General features: G+C 47.3%; 1 protein-coding gene across 8 annotated transcripts; it reads left to right on the forward strand.

Annotated features, from left to right (window-relative positions):
• The first annotated feature begins 68 nt into the window (after nucleotides 1-68).
• Nucleotides 69-20,560, forward strand: ATG9A (autophagy related 9A). Of its 8 annotated transcripts, XM_084805272.1 has the most exons (15): nucleotides 69-183; nucleotides 2,683-2,825; nucleotides 3,295-3,336; nucleotides 4,154-4,225; nucleotides 4,550-4,711; nucleotides 6,364-6,505; nucleotides 7,587-8,335; nucleotides 9,704-9,857; nucleotides 10,089-10,268; nucleotides 11,113-11,358; nucleotides 12,045-12,259; nucleotides 14,474-14,591; nucleotides 15,616-15,841; nucleotides 16,549-16,691; nucleotides 17,643-20,560. In XM_084805272.1, exons 4-15 carry the CDS (start codon nucleotides 4,197-4,199, stop codon nucleotides 17,646-17,648), a joined length of 2,370 nt encoding a protein of 789 aa, XP_084661398.1. In that variant the 5' UTR covers nucleotides 69-183; nucleotides 2,683-2,825; nucleotides 3,295-3,336; nucleotides 4,154-4,196; the 3' UTR covers nucleotides 17,649-20,560. The 8 variants fall into 8 exon arrangements, with proteins under 8 accessions (XP_084661398.1, XP_084661353.1, XP_084661380.1 ...); XM_084805254.1 differs by lacking the exons at nucleotides 69-183; nucleotides 2,683-2,825; nucleotides 3,295-3,336 and adding an exon at nucleotides 16,798-16,868 and having other exon boundaries at nucleotides 4,105-4,225; nucleotides 17,643-17,748; XM_084805227.1 differs by lacking the exons at nucleotides 69-183; nucleotides 3,295-3,336; nucleotides 17,643-20,560 and having other exon boundaries at nucleotides 2,752-2,825; nucleotides 16,549-17,188.
• Nucleotides 20,561-21,569: the final 1,009 nt, after the last annotated feature.

Raw genomic sequence — 21,569 nt, forward strand, 5'->3', positions numbered from 1 at the left:
CCTGATTCCACCTCCTGGCTCCGTCCTGACCTCCGATTGGTAGCGGAAGGCGCCAGCCGGGGAGGAAGGAGAGGCTGAGGAGGAGGAGGAGGAGGAGGAGGGAGAATGAGTGACAGTCCTGGAAGTCGCGGCGGCGGCGGCGGCGGCGGAGCCCCGGGCCGGTTACCAGGGGCGACCGTAGAGGTGAGCCGCGCAGCTTCCAGGGAAAAAGGGGCGAGCGCGGCGGCGGAGGAAATCTCCCCCACGCTCCCGCTTCTCGCCTGGCCTCCCTGTCTCCCTCTCCCCCGCAAGTAAACAACCCCCAGGAGGGCCCCGCCCCCAAGCCCGGCTGAGCCCAAACAAAACCGCCTCGGAGGAGCTGCCGGAGCCCACCGGGGCCCGTCTCTAGCCTCGTCAGCCCGGCCTCGGCCTGGCAGCGCTGCCTTTCCAGCGGAGGAGGGACCCGGCGAGAGCCCACCTTACCCTCCGGCCGCGCTCAGCCCACCCTCGGGGGCAAGAGGTGCACCCGCAAAGGCGCGGGAGGCGGGTGCCTTGCTCACCTGTTTGGCCGGCCCGCCGGCCGGCAGCTGGAGCTGAGCAGGCCTCCCCCCTCCTCCTCCTCCCCCCTCCTCCTCTTCCTCTTCCTCTCTCGACTCACGGGCGTCGGTAGAGCAGAATCAGTGCCCCCCCCCCCCAGCTCCAAATCGGGGTGGAACTGATTCTCTGCTTGAGAAGGAGCCACTAGCCGCCACCAGCTGTCACCAGGTGTTGAATGAACCTCCAAGTGTTTTTCTGGGCACCCAAACCCTCATCTCCCTGTCGAAATCGCCACTGTAGGCTGTGCCTTATTCTTTCAGACGCTACCCTAGAAGTCGGGGAAAGCACAGTGGAGGTCCCAAGCTAGAGAGGCCCCCATGCCTCTCAGATGTCCAAAACGCAGCGCAAGACTGGTGTTCCCACAGCACTAGGGATAGATGGAGCAGGTGAGCATCTCTCTTGCTCTGGGTGGGATTTGTTTTGTCACGCTAAAGGAATTGAGGCTGCTGCTTGTTCTGAATGGTGGTAACTACACACCAGTTAAGCTGGGTGTGCCCCTCCTGTAGCTGTGGGCACTGCCTCTGTATGAGTCAAAGTATGGGGCGTATTATAAATAAACAAGGAGAAATTCTAAAGTATGGGTGTGGTTGCTTTTATTTGCAAAGCTGGCAAGAACACAGATGAGCGTAGAATGAAAAGCATCATAAAGTATCTCAGGGATCCTTAATATAAATCATTTGTTCTGATGAAAAAGAGTGATATGTTCTTATGTTATACCACCCTTGATTAATGGACCACAGTCGTTTTCAGCACATAGCTTTCCAGTAGTGCCAGTTCCAAGTTAATCCTGTTTTTCTTCCACAAAAAATGACAGGTTCTGTAACCATGCATTCCATACATGTGGATTTTCCTCACTGCCCAGGATTTGGTATTTATTGCAGAATTAACATCCTGAGATGAATCGGGGTTGCTTTCAAATGGAGGGCTCCTGGCATTACCAGTCAAAGGACATTATACAGCTGTTCCACCTTTCTCTCCTTAATAGATTTTTTGAAGTAAGAAAAAAAGACGGAAGAAGCAGTGGGAAAATGCAGGAGGGTTACAAATGGAAGACGTCAGGTGCTTCCAGACAGAGGGCTCCTAGCAGTAGCAGTCAGAAGGCAATTACATATTTTTCCTTAATGGTTTTCTACGACAGGAAAAGAGACAGAAGAAGCAGTAGGAAAATATGGGAGGGTTATGAGTGGAAGATGACGAGGTCTGGACCCCCCTAGAAAATTCCATGAATCAGACAGGGGGATTGTACGATAAAAGCCTCATCTGGAAACACTTCACGTTTCATTATGCTCGTCTTTCTGTTTGTTTATTTTTTTCTTTGTTTTTACATTGCCAACATGCTATAATTTAAGAATGGTGTATATCTGCTACATTTGTTCAAATTTTTATATGGTCTCTTTTAATTAGAATGTATTTTTACAAATGTTGTGTAAAAAAGCTATAACAATAACATAAGAAGAGCTGTGCTGGATCAGACCAAGGGTCCATCTAGTCCAGCATTCTGTTCACACAGTAGCCAACCAGTTGCCCATAGAAAACCCACAAGCAGGACATGAGAACAATTTAACGTATTCCAGTTTAACAAATTAAACTGAAACTAAAACTGAAGAGAGTTCTTATAAAGACCAGAAGGGAGTGGCTTTCCTTGACTTGAAACATTGTACTTTGTATGTGGACAGAGATTGATATTCTTGTAACTATATGTGCTGAATCCATGTTCCTGCTGTTCATGAAAATGAAATTAATGTAAGGGTTTTATTTTAGGGGTATAACGTAGTGGCAGCCAACAGCTTTCATTACTGGTGTGACCATAGAGATGAGCCACACATCCTCCAGGAAAAGGAAATGATGGGAAGAAGAGGCCATCGCCCCACAATATCCTGTCCCTTCATTTTTACTGCTTCTCTGTTGTCGGCACTTTCCTTGCACTTGCTTTTCCTCATTGTTTTCCTCCCCTTGCCCTCTGCCCTTGTATCCCCACAAAAACCTCTCCAGTTTCAAGTAAAACTAAAAGGAAGTGTTGAGACTTTCCCCAGAGTCTTCCAAACTGGCTGATGGCTGCTAGTTGAGCCAAATTGCTGTTCTTTACACTGGCTTTCCTTCCCTCAGAACCTGTGTGACGCTGGATGACACCCACCTTGGTGACAACATGGCTCACTTCGATACAGAGTATCAGCGGCTGGAGGCCTCATACAACGACTCTCCCCCTGGAGAAGAGGACTTGATGGTTCATGTACCTGAGGGCAGCAAATGTGAGTACAGTTGAGCTGCCAGTCTCAGTGCCAGGCACCCTACAAAGCAGTGCTGACAGTGCCTGTGCTTGGCAAAATGCTAGTCTGAACAGGAAGTAGAAATGTGGGCCTCTGGCCTACATTCCTGGAAAACTGTTTCCTGTGCAGCAGGATCCCAAGCAGGTTTGCTCAGGAATCCCACTAAATTCAGTGGGGATTACTTTCTAGTAAGTGTGATAGGAATTCAGCTTTATATTGTGTTGTTGTAGCAGTAAGCTTGAGTGAGGCAATGAGCTGCCGTGTCGGAGAGAAAATCATACATCTCATAACTCCCATGGAGTGCAGGTCCTCTAACTGAGGGTGATACCTGCAGCTTCTCACATGATGAGACTCTCTCACTGACAGTATCTGTCTGATTTCCTGTCCTATGAAACCTGCTGAGTTGAATGTTGGAACTGTTATTTTTTTTTACCTTGTCTCTGCCTTGTAGCTCCCTGGCACCACATTGAGAATTTGGATCTTTTTTTCTCTCGTATATCCTTACTTACTTGATAGAAAGGCAGGGATGATTGCGTCCCTGCTGTGGGTTTTGGGGGTGGGCAGCTCAGTTGCAGCAGAGGTAGGAAGCCTTTACAAGGGTATTCTTGGCCCAAGGACTTCTGAATGACTCCCAGTCCAAAGACATGAGCTTTGGAACTACCTTGCTGAAGAAACTACCTGAGTGGACTGTTGGGGCAGCCTTTCCCCTGATTTCCCTGGGGCTAAAGACCTGCGTGCTCTGAGGGAAGGCAGAAGAGGAGAAGTCCAGTCTGAGGAGCTGGTGCTATCAGCTCCTGCAAGGAACTTCAGTTGGCCTGAGAGAACTGTACGTTGATGTTTTGCGGGGATTGGTAACATTTGCTTGTTTCCGTATTTAAACATTGTGCGCTGCCTTGGGGGCCTTGACAGAAACGTGGTATAGATATGTATTGCATAAATAAAAAATAAGGATTTATTCAGCAGAATGTAATTTTTGACATGCGAAAAGGCAAGAGTCTTTTCAATATAAATTTAGGAACAAAGATGAGCATAGTCTAGGAACAACCTCTCATATAGAACTCATGTGGGTTTTATGGATAAAATGATAACAAAAGGAATACAGGGAGGTTTGTGGTATTGCCTTCCAGTGGAATTATTTATGGCAGAAAGTTACTGACTCCCTTTTCAAGCTGGTTATGGCTCACTTCTTGGAGCACGGCAGGTAGAACTGGGAGAGGAGAGGCCTCCTGCAAATTGGAGGAGGCTAGTCTCTGATGTAGCCAGGGGTGGGTTCTGCAGCCAATAGTCCATGCAATTCTCCTTGACTGTAGCCCTCACGTCTATAACCTGCACCAGAAGAATGGCTTCACTTGCATGCTCATCAGCGAGATATTTGAGTTAATGTGAGTATAAACCATATTCCTATTCCCTGAAGCTAGGATTTGTAAGCGAGCATTCTCATGTTTTCATGTGCACCCTGTGAAGCAGAGGGGGAAGGAGTCATCAGTTCATGCTGGGGATGGCAACCCTTCCCTATCCCCAGTTTCCTGCCATTTAGGTTGAAAGGAAAATTAATTCTGCTTTTCATTCTCTTACCCTTCACCCACATGCAAGATGTCTCTGATATGAAGGACACAGACAGCCTGGTGCCTTCTGCTGCCCCAGATAGTTTCAACGTGGGCTCCTGTTCCACATGGTCTCCTGATGTGTGTCCTCTTTTCTCATAGGCAGTTCATCTTTGTTGTGGCCTTCACCACATTCCTTGTCAGCTGTGTTGACTATGACATCCTTTTTGCCAACAAGCTGGTGAATCACAGCCAGCATTCCAGTGACCCAATCAAGGTGACCCTGCCAGATGCCTTCCTGCCTCCCAATGAGTGCAGTGCCAGGTAAAGTTGACGGTAGCCATCCCTGACTACATTCAGCCACATCCTTGCCCATCTTGATGAGGTCTAAAATCCAAGAGACCTTCCGGACATGGAAAGATCCTCTGCTTCGAATTAGGTTGCACTCCATTAGCACTGGAATTAGGAGTGAGCAGTGAGGTGGCCATGTTTGCTGATGACACCAAGTTATCTAGCGTGGTTAAAACAAAAAGATTGCAGAGAATTCCAAAAGGATATCTCCAAACTAAGAGAATGGGTATTAAAATGGCAAATGGAGTTCAGTGTCAGCAAGTGTAAAGTGATGCACATTGGGGCAAAAAAATCCCAGCTTCACTTACACACTGACAGAATTTGAGCTGGCAGTGACAGACTGAGAAAGTGATCTTGAGGTTGTGGATAGCTCGATGGAAATGTTAACCCAGTGTGCATCTGCTGTGAAAAAGGCAAATTCCATGTTGGGGATCATTAGAAATGGAATATTTATTTATTTATTTATTAGAATAGAAAATAAAACTGTCAATATTCCAATGCCCTTGTGCAAATCTATGGTGCAACCACACTTGGAATACTGTGTGCAGTTCTGGTCACCACAACTAAAAAAGGATATTGTAGAGTTGGGTAATGTGCAGAAAAGGGCAACCAAAATGATCAAGGGGCTGGAGCAACTCCTCTATGAGGAAAGGTTCCAACATCTGGGACTGTTTAGCTTAGAAAAATGGTGAGTAAGGGGAGACATGATAGAGGTGAACAAAATTATGTATGGTGTGGATAGGGAGAGGTTTTTCTCCCTCTCTCGTAATACTAGATCCTGGGGTAATCCAATGAAGCTGAATGGTGGGGGATTCAGGATAGATAAGAAGTACTTCTTCACACTGTGCACAGTTAAACTATGGAATGCTCCACCATGAGATGAAGTGATGGCCACCAGGTTGGATGGATTTAAAAGGGAATTAGACAGATTCATGGAGGACAAGGTTATCTACAGCTACTAGTTATAATGGCTACAGATTACCTCCAGTATCGGAAGCAGGATGCCTCTGTATACCAGTTGCTGGGGAACATGAGCGGGAGGGTAGTATTGCACTCATGCCCTACTTGTGGGCTTCTCCCAGGCAGCTGGTTGGCCACAGTGTGAAGAGAATGCTGCACTAGTAGACCTTTGGTCGCATCCAGCATGGCTCTTCGTGTGTTGTTATATTCACTTTATGCTGGGAAATGTAGCTCTCGCAAGGTGACTGTAGCTGTCACTGACTGCTAGTTAGAACTGCTTTTAGATGTTTGCTGCTACATTTGGAGAATTGAGGGTCTCTGGTGTTAACCTACACTCTGCAGTTGGGGTGGGCTCTTGATTAGTCAGCTGGACTCAGTGACAGCACTTGTAATTATAGTCAGCCAATCTTTGAGCCCTCAGTGTCTTTTGGATTGGTTGTCCACTTATAGGAACAGGGATATTTCAAGAAGCCCTTGTGAGAGAAAACATTGTATTCACTTCCATACTACTACCCTGATCGCCTGCTCTCAGTCTTGCCAACCCAGCTGCTTTGTGATCTAACCCCCCTAGTACAGTTTAATGATGTATCTCAGCACAGCATGCCTTGTCATATTTGCAAAGCCCTAGCGGCACCTTCCAACGGTGAGTCCATTCTTTCCAATAGGATTCCGGCCAATGGCTTTCTCCTCTCCATCTTGGTGATCGCGGGGGTCTTCTGGATCCATCGGCTGATTAAGTTCATCTACAACATTTGCTGCTATTGGGAAATCCACTCTTTTTACATCAGTGCTCTCAAGATCCCTATGGTAAGCTGTTGGGCTCCAGAGACCATGGGCATGTGTGCTCACATAAACGTTCTGTGCAGATAAAAAGGAATGTAGAGACATAAGTGGAACTTCATGTTTAGAGGCAATAGATATTTTCAATTACCAGATGGCTTGAGGCAAGCAGATCATCATCCTTTCTGCATGTTTCTCAGGGGCATTTGGCTGATTCTTGTTGGAGGCAGAATGCTGGACTAACAGGACTTTGGGGTTACTCCAGCAAGGCAGTTCTTATAGTCTTGTGTTCTTGTCAAAGCCATGAAAAAGCAAGAGATAAGAACTGTTGTTGCTTACTACTGCCTTTTTTAACCCCCTCCCCCAATACCCAGCCTAATGTCTTCTGGTTTGTTTGCTTTCCCTTACTGACCTTCCTCCTGAGCTATGCACTGCTGCTGATCTCTCCAGTCTGGTGCAAATCCCACGGATGCTCTGTCTTGCCCATGCGTCTTGTTTGCTGTTCTGACATATTTTGTTGAGTGGCAGGGTTGGTATTCTATGCAGCTGCTATGTCTGGGTTTGCCAGTATCTGTTCTTGGGCTCTTGCCCAAGGGTGTTAGAGGCTGAGTCTCTACATTAACGAATTCCCTTCCCTTTACACGTAAGCAGAAAAGGTTTAGTCCCATTGCACCAAAAGCAAAATTATAGAGCAAAAAGGCAATATGAATTTTACACCACACTTTTTTTGCATTTGAAAGGAGTTTTGCATTCCTTTCAACCTTTTCTGAAGCTGAGTGAGTGGAGAGCACTGGGAAAAGGAGAAGGGGGAAAAGCTGAGTTGGGTTTGTTAGGAGCCATTAAAGAAGCTTTGGAGTTGCGAGCCTGCAAGTGGTTTCCATTTGGGAGAGGACCATACAGAAGGTTAAGACATATTGTGTAGGGAGAGAACACAGAGGAGAAGGACAGAAGAATTCTTGATTATATGCAGAAGCATGGGTCCTATGACTTCCAATTATCAGTATGATGTGAGGAGTTCATATCTCCCAGTAAGCAGGGAGGGGGAGGCCCTTATTCCATTGACCTTGTCACACTGCTAACTGCACTGTGCCTGTCTCTCTGCCTACAGTCCAGTTTACCCTACTACACATGGCAGGAGGTGCAGGCCCGGATTGTGCAAATCCAGAAGGAGCACCAGATCTGCATCCACAAGAAGGAACTGACAGAGCTGGACATCTACCACCGTATCCTGCGTTTCAAGAACTACATGGTAGCCATGGTGAACAAGTCACTCCTGCCTGTGCGCTTCCACCTTCCCCTGCTGGGCGACACGGTCTTCTATACGCGTGGCCTTAAGTACAACTTTGAGCTCATCTTCTTCTGGGGCCCCGGCTCTCTCTTTGAGAATGAGTGGAGCCTCAAGGCTGAGTACAAGCGAGGCAGCAACCGCCTGGAGCTGGCCGATAAGCTGGGCACCCGCATTCTGTGGATTGGTATTGCCAACTTCCTGCTCTGCCCGCTGATCCTCATCTGGCAGATCCTCTACGCTTTCTTCAGCTACACGGAGATCCTCAAGCGAGAACCTGGCAGCCTGGGGGCGCGTTGCTGGTCCCTCTATGGCCGCTGCTACCTGCGCCACTTCAACGAGCTGGACCACGAGTTGCACTCACGCCTCAGCAAGGGCTACAAACCGGCCTCCAAGTACATGAACTGTTTCATTTCACCCCTCTTCACCATCGTGGCAAAGAACGTGGCCTTCTTTGCTGGGTCCATCCTTGCTGTCCTCATTGCCCTCACCATTTATGATGAAGACGTACTTGCTGTGGAGCACGTCCTCACTACTGTCACCATTCTGGGTGTGGCAGTCACTGTTTGCAGGTGAGTGAGAGTGACTGAGTGGAACCTTCGTGCCTTAGGAGGGAGAGTTCTTTATACTTTGTGGACATCAGCAGGGCAGCGGTGGTGGTGGTTACTGTGCGAAGCACCCAAGCAGAGAATTGGCAGGTGGAAGCTAAAAGCATTTTGCTGACCAAAAGTGCATTCATCAGCAGAACCTATTATGCTCTCTGTCCCTCAGTTAGTCTGTAGCTAGAATACAAATGGCCTGTGCTGCTCTTTAGCAAAGATTGCTAGAACACTTGAGAGGTTCATGGGCCTGAAATTTAATTTCAACTCAACTAGGCAAGCCTCTTCTCTAATCTCACTGCTGATGGTGCCTTGGACTCATTTTCATTGTGACACATGCACTGTGAGGGCCTCTGAGATTCCACAAGGCAAAGTCTGTCTTTTCTAGAATGGCGCAACCTTCAACCTACCTTTCAGGGTTGGTTTGTTTGTTTGTTTGTTTGTTTGTTTTTGCTGGATCAAGTGGGGACAGGGCTTCTAGTTGTCTGTGAAGGGTGTGACAGATACTGCTCCAGGGGGAATAGGCTAGGGCAGTCTGCACATTTGCTTAAGAGAACTGGAATGGAGAAAGGAGTTGGAAGCATCAGCAGAACTTGAGAGATGGAACAGGAAGGGACAACATTGGGGGTAATATAGCGGAGCGGTGGCTGTTTAAACAGCATACCTCCCAAGTTAGCTGTGTTGTATATTGATCTGTGTTTAAAATCACTCAGACATTTTATATGTTATATGAAGTTGATCTGCTGCTGCCATGATTTTGGATCAGCCTTCGCCAACCCAGTACCCACCACATCTGTCGAACTACAACTCCCATCATCTCCAGCAACATGGCAACATATCTGGAAACTGCCAAGTTGGGGAAGGCTGCTTGATATTGATGTAACCTGCAGGTGACTTCAGCAGCTTGATAGGACCCTAGGAATCCATAGCCTAAGATTTTGGCTGCCCACTAAGCCCGTGAAAAATTCTTGCAAAATGGCTATAGGTGAAGAGGCTTTATCCATTTTATTACTCTTTTATCAAAAGGTAATCTGAAAGCTGATTTGTATACTCCAAACCAGGATATAAGCTAGTATAAAAATGTGTCTTCCAGCGTAATGAATTGCTTTGGTTAAAGGTGACCATGCTAGATCTGTGCCACTAAGAGCCTCTCTCTGTAGGCTTGCTAGTGTGTATGTTTTTTCATAAAGAAGGAAGCCTGGGGCTGTGTGCTGGACAGCCTGAGGACCTAGACCACGAGGACATGCAACCTTTTCCAACAAGCTGCTTTTTCATCTGCTTGCTGTTATCAAGGGATGTAGATCTCTTTGATTCATTCTGTGTGTCCCACCTGTCCTGCAGATCCTTCATCCCAGACCAGCACCTGGTATTCTGCCCAGAGCAGCTGCTTCGAGTGATTCTGGCACACATCCACTACATGCCTGACCACTGGCAAGGCAACGCCCACCGCTATGAGACCCGAGATGAGTTCGCCCAACTCTTCCAGTACAAGGCGGTGAGATGGGGTGGGGGAGGGTGGAGAGGGAGGGAGGGAGTTGTATCACTGCTGCCCTTGGGATCCTAGTACATCTTGTTTTCAAGTGTTCCCCCAGGAATTGGGGAAGCTTCTCTGATGACAGGGCACATGGGTCAAAGGCAGTGCCTGGAGTCTTATCCTGAGGCTGTACTGGTGAAACATGTGATCCCCAGCTGTGGCAGTTCTTTGAATTTGTCTTCCTTATTCAAGGTCTTCATTCTGGAAGAGCTGCTCAGCCCCATTGTGACTCCCTTGATCCTCATCTTCTGTCTGAGGCCCAAAGCCCTGGAGATCATTGACTTCTTCCGCAACTTCACAGTGGAGGTGGTGGGTGTGGGAGACACCTGCTCCTTTGCCCAGATGGATGTGCGTCAGCATGGACACCCTGCAGTAAGTCCCAGCAAAATTGAGAAATTTGGGGTAGGGAGCTCATGGACTTCTTGGGTAGGATATAAATACCTTCTCTTCCATAATTGGATGAAAGCATGTCAGACAGTGGCTTCAGTATCTCAAGTCACAGAGTGCAGACTTGTAAGATCAGGTGGTAACATTTGGTTTATGTGAGATGATGAATGTATAATTGCCTTCAGCATTGAAGCTAGGTTTTCAGGGTGGGAAATGTCACTTTCTCCTGTTCAGCCTTAAAACAAGTGCTTTAAAAGAAGTGAAGTCCATGTTCTAGGCAGCTGGTACACTTGGGAAATTCATTTTGACAATGTGTGTTCCTTTCAGAAAGTATTGGCTCCTTTTGTTCCTTTCAAAAAGAATCTGTTTGATGCTGAGAAAAGTAATGGCTTGAAAGGAAAATATATTAATTTTGTTAATAGACACAAATCTCAGTTAAAAAGCATGACCTCACTTCACAGAAACAAAACTTGCCCTCTTGATCCCCAAGCCACAGTTTCAACGCTTTATCATTTGAACAGAGTTTTGTGTCCAATCACTGCTTTTGACCAGATATCAAGACTTGGCTACTGGCAACTCTGTTTTCATGCAACAAAAAATACTAAGTGAGGGTCTGCCCTACTCCTAGATCTCTTACTGGAACATTGTAGGGTCGGACAGTCCATGCTGGTCCCAGTATCCTAGAGGAGTGGTGCGGATCTTAGTGTGTTTGTAGCCCTTTCCTTGTTTTGGCTTTGGTTTTGGGAGACCTAGATGGTTGGATGTGTGTGGTGGAGGGCAGTGGGGTGGTGTAGGCTCTGCTACAAGTCTGGCCCTGTGTGTTTTGCAGTGGATGTCGGCTGGGAAGACTGAGGCTTCCATTTACCAGCAGGCCGAGGATGGGAAGACAGAGCTGTCCCTCATGCACTTTGCCATCACCAACCCACACTGGCAGCCACCTCGGGAGAGCACGGCTTTCATTGGCTTGCTCAAGGAACGTGTGCACCGGGACAGCAGCCTGGCGTTAGCCCAGCAGGCTGTCCTCCCTGACAACACACTCTTCACCTCCATCCAGTCCCTACAGTCAGAATCTGAGGTACCTGCCCTGAAGATGGAGGGAATGAGTGGGTGGTAGAGCAGGATATAATCTTGGCTTATCATGGGAGAGAGAGAAGCAGAGTGCTGAGCTGGTTTTGTGGGATATGCCTATTTCCTTGTGTGCCCTGCCCTGAGACTGGAGAGTACTGGTGTCTCTGCATGGACCTCAGGGCCAGTGGAGTCATTTAGGTGCCAAGGTAGGGAATAGCATGGCTGCTCTCCCGCTTTGCCTCATAAGACCCCTCTTCTTTGTTTCACAAGCTTGTTAACTTCTGCCTCCTTTTTTCTCCTCAGCAAAGCTTAGTTATATTCCACTAAAGGTTGGCATCCTCAGACTATCCACATTATCCATCCCCTTACATTAGGCTATTTTGAGATTCCTTTCCATAGGACTTCTTATAGTGATTAACAAACCTCACTGAATCTCTCATCTTCCTCTTGTCTTTGTAAAGGATCCTCTGTCCAACTATAACGTCTCCTCTTCCAGAAGTTAGTATTTAGAAGTATTAGACCTGCTGGAGGTTTGAGATGGGTGGGCTAACTTCCCAGACGTGGAGGGAGTTGGAGATACCCCAGGGGCAGAGCTGAAGATGGATTGTGGTGGCTGAGTATCACACCTTGAGATGGACAAGACGTTTGTGTTCCTGTCTGACCCATGCTCCATTCTGTGTTCTCTCCCTGCAGCCGCACAGTCTGATTGCCAATGTGATTGCAGGCTCCTCAGCACTGGGCTACCAGGCAGTCCGTGATGCGCAGGCCTCGCGGCATCTCTCAGCTGTTTCTGAGGTGGCATCTGCCCTGCGTTCTTTCTCCCCTCTTCAATCTGCTCAGACAGTCCACGGGAGTTCCCATGCTGATGGTTCCCAACTTCGGGGCGCTGGCACAATGGCAGGCTCAGGGTAAGAAGCTGCATTTGGTAAGGACCTAGAGAAAAAGGCCAAGGATCAAGCACTTCACCAGCACTTTACCTAGAGAGCTTTGGGACAGCTGTCTTTGAGGACAATGTCACACATGATGCTTTTCCCAGCAAAGGTTTCCAGGAGCGTTGGAGGGTAGGGAAGCAGTCTCCTACATGCTCCTTAAAAGCAACTGTGAAAATTTTTGTGGCCTTTATTTGCATCCTTTCTTTCTGTAGTCTGAGTAGTGAGTGCCTAAGGTTCCTTTGCATTTGGAGCTGAGGTTATGAGGGATAACACAAGACTATCCAGTTCTGCAGGACTCCACAAAAGACTGCCGTGCCTGTCAACCACATATTTTTTCATTCCCATCCCATGGGTACATGATCTATGTGTTACAAAGTATGCTTTAATGTACAGGGCTGTCCATCTCATATACATGTAAACCAAATACATACATGAGGGATCTTTTGGCATTGAACTCTGGGCATTTAGGAAAACCCAATAACCCCAAAGCTGAAAGAATAAGAGACCACAACAAGGTCTTTTAAAGCAATTAGTTGTTTTATTAAAGAAGAATTTAAAATGAATTAAAATCGCACATGTAGGGAATTAGAATCGTACATTAAAACTGAGAAAGTTAAAGTTAACAAGTATTTCAAGTCAGTAGTGAAGCTAGGTACGCTGGGATACTTAGAAAATCTTAGTGTGTTTGTGTGTTCAAAAGAGAACAGATTTAATTTTTAGCAAGGTGTATATTTGTGTTCAAAAAAAGGGTGATAGAAGTGGGGCACCTCGAAGAGGGCAGTTTTGACTTTTAGCAAGGTGTGAGTGTGGCTTATAGTGAAGTGGGGGAGAGAAAGAAGTTTCAGCCTGGGATAATTTGAATAGGGGAGGAACAGACTGTCTTGGGGGATTGTAAGACAGTTTTGGAGGAGGGGGTTAGAGCAAATGTAGGGGTTTGGGAAGAAAGTGGATGGAGAGGCATAAAGAGCAACAGGGAGTTGCAAAGCCAAGGGGTTTTGGAATTTGGAACCGGGTAGAATATTAGGGAAAGGGGATGAAAAGAGATAATTGGAGTATGCACCCCTTAGAAGGAAAAATAGAAGATAATGCAAAGATTTACCTCTCTGTAACTACTGACTTGTGAAGTGATGGGAAACTCTTTAGAGCTCCTTCTCTGGAAAAGAAGGGGAGACAGAGTGGAGGAAAAAGGGGGGTTGCTCTTCTGAGCAGAAAGAATGGAAGGGATCTTCTTTCCTTCTCTCCCTCTCTGTGTAAACCATGAATTTGGGTTGCTGCTTTTATCCCTCCTCTCGCACGATTTAGTGATCAAAATAAAACCGAACAAATCCTTCCTCCAAGATTGCTCATGGATGTTTGAAAATGGATTTTTAGGTGCCAGACATTAAGGAAAGAATGAAGACAATGGGCTCCTCTTTCTTTCCTGATGTGAGGAAAGGATGGGAGTGAATGAGTGCTTCTCTCTGGCTATCATAGGTCCAGGTGAGCAAGATGGGGGGGGGGGATTTTGGTGATTGTCTTATACAAAGGTGAGAAAAAGAGTCATGGAGACATGCCTGCTTACACAATATTGGATTGTCAGGGTCTCACAGCTTTAAAAGACACTGAATTCTTTATTTTTCTTTCCATTTAAACAAGAGGGTTAGAAATCAGCATAAAGTATTTCATGGTGGAGGTGTCTGTGGTTGTTGTCCTGAGGCAAGATCTGAAATTTGCAAGTGTTCTGGCTAGAAAGTTGTATTCAAGAAGTCTGCAGCTCTATTTGGGATGTGCAAGGCCTCAATATCCTATGGAACCTGCTTTTTCGCTCTTCTCCAAGACCAAGAAACCTTAGTCCCCTTCCAGATACAGGTCCCTTCTTCTCAAAACAGCAGAATTTGGGGGTTCTTTATAATATATGGGAGTTGGATGGTTTGGACTACAACTCCCATCATTCCCCAACCATTGGCCATTCTGGGTGGGGCTCATGGGACTTGTAGTCCCAATCATCTGGATGGCGCCAGGTTGGTGAAGACAGATCTGTGGCTAGTACGCTACTGCAGAGGTGCTGTTACCATGTCTAAGCTAGGACTAATGACAAGCTGCCACATTCACGGTTTATTAGGGCACAGGGTGCGGGGAAAGTCATTCCGTACACTAAAGAATCCTTTCTCACACCACATCTTGACTCTCTTTTCTCCATTCTGGCTGCAGGGCTGATGCGAGAACAGCTAGTTCTGGCAGCAGTGCCTGGGAGGGCCAGCTCCAGAGCCTGATTCTTTCGGAATATGCCTCTACTGAGATGAGTCTGCACGCACTCTACATGCACGAGGTGAGCTGAGCCCTAAAAACCATTTATTATTTATTTTATTTAAAACATTTCTTGTCTTCCTGTCAGGGCAGAAGCCCTCCCAAGGTGGCTCACAGCAATAAAATACATAAAAACAGTTAAACATTAAAAGGGATAAAAAATAAAAACAATAAAAGCCAACAATAGAACCATGCAGGTCTTAGCATTAGGCCATGGAGATCCAAGTAGACTCGCATATCAAGATATGAAAGCCTGAATGATCCTAGCACAGGGGAATCATATAGTACTGTGGTGGGGTATCTGAAAAATATGCACTTCATTACATCGAAATCAGGCTGGGAGGAAGAGTCCTCCTCACTGGGTATGTATGGAGTTAGGAGGGTCCATACATACCTAGACATCACAGGTGGGTAATCTACAGCCTTTGGCTACTCTCCATGAAGCCTGCCAGAGTCCCAGAGAGCCCTGCTTACTTTTCTCCACCACCCAGCTGATCAGCTGGGTGGTGGGGAAAAGACAGCTGTTCCGGCACTAACAGTGATCTTGATCAGGATGACTGGCGAGTGCAGGAGGCTTTACCCTTGCTCCCCCCCCCCCCAGTGTTCCTAGTACAGCCAAGGTCACTGTTTCCTTGCTTCTAATAGCAGTGGGGAAACTGCAGTCTGGATTAGGATTGCTGAGGCAGGATGGCTTTAAATACTCCCTCTAACGATCCCATTCCATTATTTCAGCAGACAGGGAAGGGAGATTTAAACCTCTCCATCCTTTGCACCAAGGGGTGGGTGGGTATGGGGAAAAGTATGTGTGTGCACGTGCATGTGTGTGCGACCCCCAACCCACGAGCAGACACCACGTGAAGCCTTTGGAGCAAAAAAGCTTACATCATACAGTGAAGCTGGAAGTACACAGACTTGCATTTCAGGTAGCAGGATATGACTACACTTTGCATAAGTGCAGGTGGGAATTCTCATAGAGCATAGGATCCTAGTTGGTTGAGCATGGCCCTGAGTTGTCAGTTCACACCTCCCCCCTGTCACTCACACAGTTGCACAAGCAGCATGCCCAGTTGGACCTTGAGCGGCACTTGTGGCACCGGCGAGAGAGTGATGAGAGTGGCGAGAGTGCCCAGGAGGAGCCGGAGGCTCAGCGAGGCACCCCCAGCAGCGCCATTCCTCGCTCAGCCAGCTATCCTCTTGCCTCACCGCGCCAGGCTGGAGATGAGACAGCTGCCCTGCAAGCAGGCTTCCAGCGCCGATACGGTGGTCTCTCAGGTATAGATAAGGAGGCCTAGATCCATTGTCCATCTGTATTCCTTGGCTGGGAAAATGCCTTGTCCCCCGCCTAACATTGCCCATACACTTTTTGGGGCCTCTTGGGGCATGGGTTAGGCGGAGCTTGAAATGCAGCTCTGCAGTTTGGTGGACCTTTTTGCCTAATTAGATGGCTAGGGCATCACATAGAAGAGGCAAGCCTGAACTGCCTATACCCAGAAGCAGCCCTAAGGCTCCTTCCCAGCCTCTCTTCACTCATTGCTACCCAGCAGTGGTGAAAGTAAGTGGGTACGGTCAATCAGAGAGCATCAGCCTAAGGCTTAGCAATGATACAGGAGTGCCATGGTAAGCTTGAAAAGTTCCCCAAACCATTTTGCATTCACTGCTGCTGTTGCAGAAGGCACCATTTTGTCCTTTTTTTAAGGCTCCATTTTCTCTTGCTATGAAATGATAATTTTTCAAACAAGGGGCATGGGAGAAGGCTTGTAGGGTGTTGCTTAATGGGCTTGGTTAGAGGAGTGGGGTGGGGGCTCCAAGTCCAACTGTACCTGCAAGGGACATTATTTCTACTGCTTCTCAGCTATCTCTTTTGGGTAGGGACAGGGCAGTCTGGAAACCTCAGGTAGGTTTCCTGGAAGCTGGCCTTGTTTCCTGATGCCTGCTCCCTCCTGCAATTATCTGCCCCTTTTGCTATCTGTCTCACGCAGACCCGGGTGCGGTGAACAGGGCCGCGTCACACTTTGCTCGGCTGCCACTTGGGGGCTGGGCTGAGGATGGCCAGACTGCTCGACACCCAGAGCCTGTCCCAGAGGAGAGCTCGGAAGATGAGTTGCCACCTCAGATACACAAGGTACAGCCTGGCTCGTGCTTTGACAGTGGTGGTGTGTGGGACACAAATAAGAGCGATCTCCTGTCTCCTAACTGGGGGATATACATTGTTTCACCTCCATTACCAGGGGTGTTTCCAGATGAGGCTTTTATCGCAGCATCACCCTGCTTCATTCACAAAAATGTACAGGGCATTCAGGTATTGTTATCGTCCATTTGTAGTCCTATGTTTTCCCATTGCTTCTTCCATTTTTTTTTTACTGTGGAAAATCTGTTAAGGGAAAAAGATGGAATTGCTGCACAGTGCTTACTGATGGGTACCACGAGGAGCCCTCCGTCTGGAAGCACCTCAGAACTATCTGTCCAAGGATTGGTTCATAAATTATTTGATTCTGAGTTTAGAAAGGTACTGTTGAGGTGAGGTCCCATTTGCAAACAGACCAGGTGCATGAAACCTATTAAATCATGTGTGGCTAAAATGTCTCTATCAAAAAGGTATCCAGTCTTGTCAGGGTAGGAAGGAAGAGAGAAATCTATGGAGAGGTTTGGGGACTAAGAGCCATGGAGGAAGGACAAAGAGCTATGCCAAGCATAGCACATTCTATCCAAGATCTTTATTGGTTTCTGAGGCTTTATTGGTTTTCTTCTGCTTAGAAAAGGGGATTTCAGTATACACAGAATTTCTTGCCCCTGCATCACAAGTTGTACTTGCCAAAATGTCCTTCTCTGTACAGCTGTGAAAGGTAAAGCAGCCTTGTCCTCCTTTGCATTTGATCACCTTGGACATCAGCTGTGCTTGCTTACAAACCACCTACATTCATGAAATACAAAAACGTTGCTTTAAAAAAGTAAATAGAGAGATTTTCAGGAAGGTGAAGCTTGCTTGCCCCCAAATTTAGAGTAGCTTGGTTTCTGACCAAATCAGTCTTTCCTCTATCAGAATAACTGCTTCTGTCCTACCAACCCCCAACAGGTGTAGCTGTGAAGGCTGAAGATCCCATGAGGGTTCCAGATTCTGGGCCCGCCGCGGCTGCTGGGACATTGGGTTACCCTGCCCTGCGAGGTATGGGTCGGCTCAAGTGTCCATGTCCTGGACGTCAGTACCAGAGGGAAGAACTTGCAAGTCAGCAGTGCCTTTGTGGTGGGCGGAACTCTATCCAGACATACACCATGCCAGTGGCGCATTAGCTGTGCATAGGCTGGATGTGTGTGTGATTACATATATTTGTCGGTGTCTGCATATATGTCGTCCATGTTGGAGAATCATCCGAGACCTGCACGGAACGCCACGGAGCACACAAGATAGCAGGGAGATTGGTAGGCACTCACCCTGCCTGAAATGTTCCATAGTGGGAGGAGGACCTGTGATATGGATCCCGTTCAGAGGCCGGAAAAGGTGTACCGCTGTCCAGGCTGCAGCATAATTAAAGATGCAATCAGGAGATAGATTAGGACTCAGGAAAAGAAGGGCTGTGAGAGATTATTTTTGTAACAGTAATTGGGCACAGGCTTCCTCCAGTGGCAGAGCCTGACTCAGATGAAGTTTTCCACACACAAAAAGTGTGTGAATCTTTTTCTGTCTTTATCATTCACTCATGAACTTCGAAGCCAAGCCAGATGGAGCACCCCCGTAATGCCATCACGGGTACTGCCGCAGGATTTCCCGTCCAGGTGCACAATTGATTCCATTCTGCTTTGGGCAACATTTATTTAATATCCCTATCGCAGTATCAAAGCACAGGCTTGGAAGGGTGATGCACCACACCATTACTGGGGTTTACTTGAGCCAGTAGCTGAAGCAGCCTAAGTCATCTCCACACCTGGCAAATCACACCAAGCTTGAGCACCTCACTCTCCATAGAGATGGCTCTGGAGGAAGCCCCTTGCTCTTGCCTTGTTCATCCTGTTAGGACTTAGAAGCGAGAATGAGGCTCTTCATCATGTACTGTACATGGGTGTATGGGTGGAAGGCGGGCAGGCGGGCAGGCGGGCAGGCATTATCATGCTATTTGAATATATCCCCGTTTCCTAGACCCTGCTTGGGTTATTCTCCAAGCTGGTGCTGCCCCATTTGTGATATGTGTGTGTTTTTTTCTGGGTGCCTTGACAGGAAGCATCCAGGTCTCATTGAAGTGCCAGCAAGTGAAGGATTCTTACATGCCAAAATAAATAGAAATCTGTCATTATCTTAAAAATTAGGGAAGGAATGGGTTGCAGGTTCTTCTGGAAAGAGCTAGACCTCCAAAGGCGTTTGTTTGAGCTGTCTGCTGAAACTCTTCTTGTTCTACTGGTTCACCGCTTATACTCAAGAACGATGTTCCACTCTTGCACCTGCACCACTGCCCTTTTCCCATTGCTATCTGGCCCCTAGCACAGCAGCAGGAGACTTCATCGTTTGCATACCTAACATCGCTACACATCCTCCCTGGAGGGCCTGTCAAAGCATTGTATCCCAAGGGGGCATGGTAAAATCCAGCCAATACTTGCATGGGTGAATGTTGAGCCACAGGTTCCCACATGCCTTGGTCTACCCTGTAATCTAACTCCTTCCTTATCTTTCTGGAGCCAAACTTGGAACACTTTTTTAAAATTTACAATGGCTGCTGCAAACTCCAACAGCTGCTTGCCAAACCCACTCCTTTGTGTGGAAAAAGGGTTGCTGTCACAGATAAAACATGTATCCCTACTAGCTGTTGGCACAGGCTGAGCTGCATGAAGATCCCATACTATGAGCTGGCCCTATGAGTGGCATTACATATTTTGGGAGCCAGAACTCCTTGGTCTATTTTCTTTCCTGCCCTGTTTAAGAAACAACGAGGTTATTTGTCCTTGGCAAATGGAGGGACTGATTTCAACTGGAGGCTTGCTGCGTACTGACAGATTATACCTGCAAGGAGCACTGCCCCCTCCCCCCAGTAGCTTTACAGGATCCTGCCCTCCAGATCTATTGGATTGCAACTCCTGGCATGTCTGATGTGTTTGCTGGGGCTGATGGGAGTTGAAGTTCAAAACACCTGGAGAGTGCATCAGGTTGGGGATGTCTGGGGTAGGTACTGAGAGGGAGCTTGGTAAGCAGCAGCTCCAAGTTGTTTTCTACAAGAGTTTAGAACAGTTTTCTCCAACTTGGTGCCCTCTGGATATGCTGGGCTACAACTTCCATTATCCCAAGCCAGCATAGCCCATGTTGATTGGGAATGATGGGGGTTGTAGTCAAACACATCTGGGAGAGCACCAGATTGGAGAAGGCTGACTTAGAAGTATGGATGGGGTTGCGATCAACCTTATTCCCACTCTCTTACTGGTGTATTTTAAGATAGCCTTCCCCAACCTAGCATCCTCCAGATATGTTGCACTACAACTGTTACAATGGCTGGGGGATTATGGAAGTTGTAGTCCAACACATCTGGAGGATGCTGGGTCGAGGAAGGTTGTTTTAAGGAATTCAAAGCAACTGGTGCTACAATATACATTTGCTATTCTCCCCCCGCCCCCCATATACACATACTGCCCTGGACTGTAGGAAGGAGGAAAGCTTCGTAGGCTGCAACTTTGAACTGTGCTGGCTAGGTATTGCTGCCAGAGCACCCATCTTGGCAGAGGTGGCCCTGGTCCATGCTAGTGGAAATATTTGCAGCCTTGTCCTAGCAGTGAATAAAGGGAGCATTTTTAGCTAAAATATGGGTGGGGGTACTATCAGCCATGTATTACGCTTGTCTTTGCCCCTCTCCATGTGCATGGCACAGCTACCTGCTGCCTCCTGTTTTATTAGTGACACTAGAAAGGCAGAGCTGTGAATATGTGGAGCACTGCAAATGGTTTGTAAAGCAGAGCTTATGTCTGGCATCCTGTACAGTGCTGTATCTACTGAATAAAGAGGGGTGTTCCATTCTTTGATGGCTCTGGCCACTTCTGTGGGATTGTCCTTCATTATGTGTCATAGCCTGCTACTTGCAGGATGAATCCAGCAGAGTCCCAAGATGTCAATGCTCCCCAAGTTAACTCCTGGATGTCGTTATGTATGCTATTTGGAACACATTCCAGTTTCTCTGAACTGTGAGAAGTGGGGGTGTCTCATCTGGAAACAAAAGGAACTTTGGAATTTATTTGCTGCATGTAACCAGGTTACATGTGTTGTCACTTGGGACTGGTTTTTGGACATAGAACTTTATTGTTTTTTATGTATATTGGTTGGTGTTTTGTTTTTGTTTTTAATCACAACTTTAGGTAGTGAGGGGAAAAGAGTGAGAGGGCATCTGTGCTTAATGTATAAGAACTGTGGTCATGACCTGTGGGGATGCTCTTGACCTGGACATCTTCCCTGATCCCCAGTTCCATCCTTAATCTGAAGGCTTAGACTGCCTTTTTAAAGGCAAGTCACAGTCAGGCCTGCCTGTACAGGGAAAGGGATGTGCTGATTAGTTGTGTGTAAGAGTACTTAATGGCTTTTGTCATTATTCTTTCCATTTTTCTCCTCTGGCTTCTAATCCTAGGATGCTGGAGCAGGAGTATGTAGACCAGATCCCCCTACCAGGGTGAAGATGGGGCTTGGAAAAAGGGATTTCCTGAGGTGTTGGCTGTATGGCTTGGGCTTTGTTTTTGTAAGCTGTGTGACAAGGATTAAACACCATAACTTCTTTAGCTCCAATAACTTAGACCAAGGGTAGGCAATGTGGCATGTGCCAAGGTGCCTCCAGCTGCAGCAGTCTTCATTTCTCATGAATGCCTCTGGGCTACAAGATGGGGCTCAGAGATATTATTAGGAAATGAAGACAAAAGGGGGGGTGAATGTGAGTGGAAGGGAGGGTGGGAGGAAGGGAGCAAGTGAGAGTATCTATGGGTGGTGATCCAGAGTGAGATAGAAAAAGAGATGGAGGAGAATTAGTTGGCTGGCAGAGAAGGA

The sequence above is a fragment of the Heloderma suspectum genome, chromosome 1, assembly GCF_057233095.1.
Source record: "Heloderma suspectum isolate Gila_16-S chromosome 1, 16-S_ref, whole genome shotgun sequence".
Classification (NCBI taxonomy): Eukaryota; Metazoa; Chordata; class Lepidosauria; order Squamata; family Helodermatidae; genus Heloderma; species Heloderma suspectum.